The sequence below is a fragment of the Corvus brachyrhynchos genome, unplaced genomic scaffold, assembly GCF_000691975.1.
Source record: "Corvus brachyrhynchos isolate BGI_N302 unplaced genomic scaffold, ASM69197v1 scaffold219, whole genome shotgun sequence".
In the NCBI taxonomy this organism is placed as follows: Eukaryota; Metazoa; Chordata; class Aves; order Passeriformes; family Corvidae; genus Corvus; species Corvus brachyrhynchos.
The window spans coordinates 1,138,376-1,138,715 of record NW_008240034.1 but is presented as its reverse complement, the minus strand read 5'-3'; the positions used below and the strand labels follow the sequence as shown (position 1 = coordinate 1,138,715).

Here is a 340-nt window from a genome sequence, read left to right as displayed (position 1 = left end):
GAGGCATCCCAGCAGGTCTTCAGAGTGGCCGAGTCCATCGCCCACCCACTCTACAACCTCCGTGCCGTGGACACCGCCATCCGCCTGCTCCGGGTGAGTCTGCACCGGGCACCCAGCAGCCGGGCAGAGGGATATCCCACAGCCCTGGGGTGCGAGAGGGAGGTGGGGTGTCCCACAACCCTGGGGCACCGGGAAGGAGGTGGGGCGTCCACGGCCCCGGGAGCACCGAGAGGGAGGTTGGGTGCCCCACGGCCCCAGGGCACCGGGAGGAGGTGGGGTGCCCCACGAGGGGCCGAGCCGACACTAGATGTCAGTGCTTCTCCGGAGAAGCAGGACGGCG

General features: G+C 70.3%; 1 protein-coding gene across 1 annotated transcript in view; it reads left to right on the top strand.

Annotated features, from left to right (window-relative positions):
• The window catches only part of LOC103622171 (serine protease 57), a 2,702-nt gene that overhangs the window by 1,329 nt on the left and 1,033 nt on the right, over nucleotides 1-340 (top strand). Inside the window, exon 5 of the mRNA XM_008641073.2 lies at nucleotides 1-93. This exon is cut by the window's left edge and continues 3 nt beyond it. Within this exon, the coding sequence (XP_008639295.2) occupies nucleotides 1-93 (93 nt within the window). The remainder of the gene's footprint in view (nucleotides 94-340) is intronic.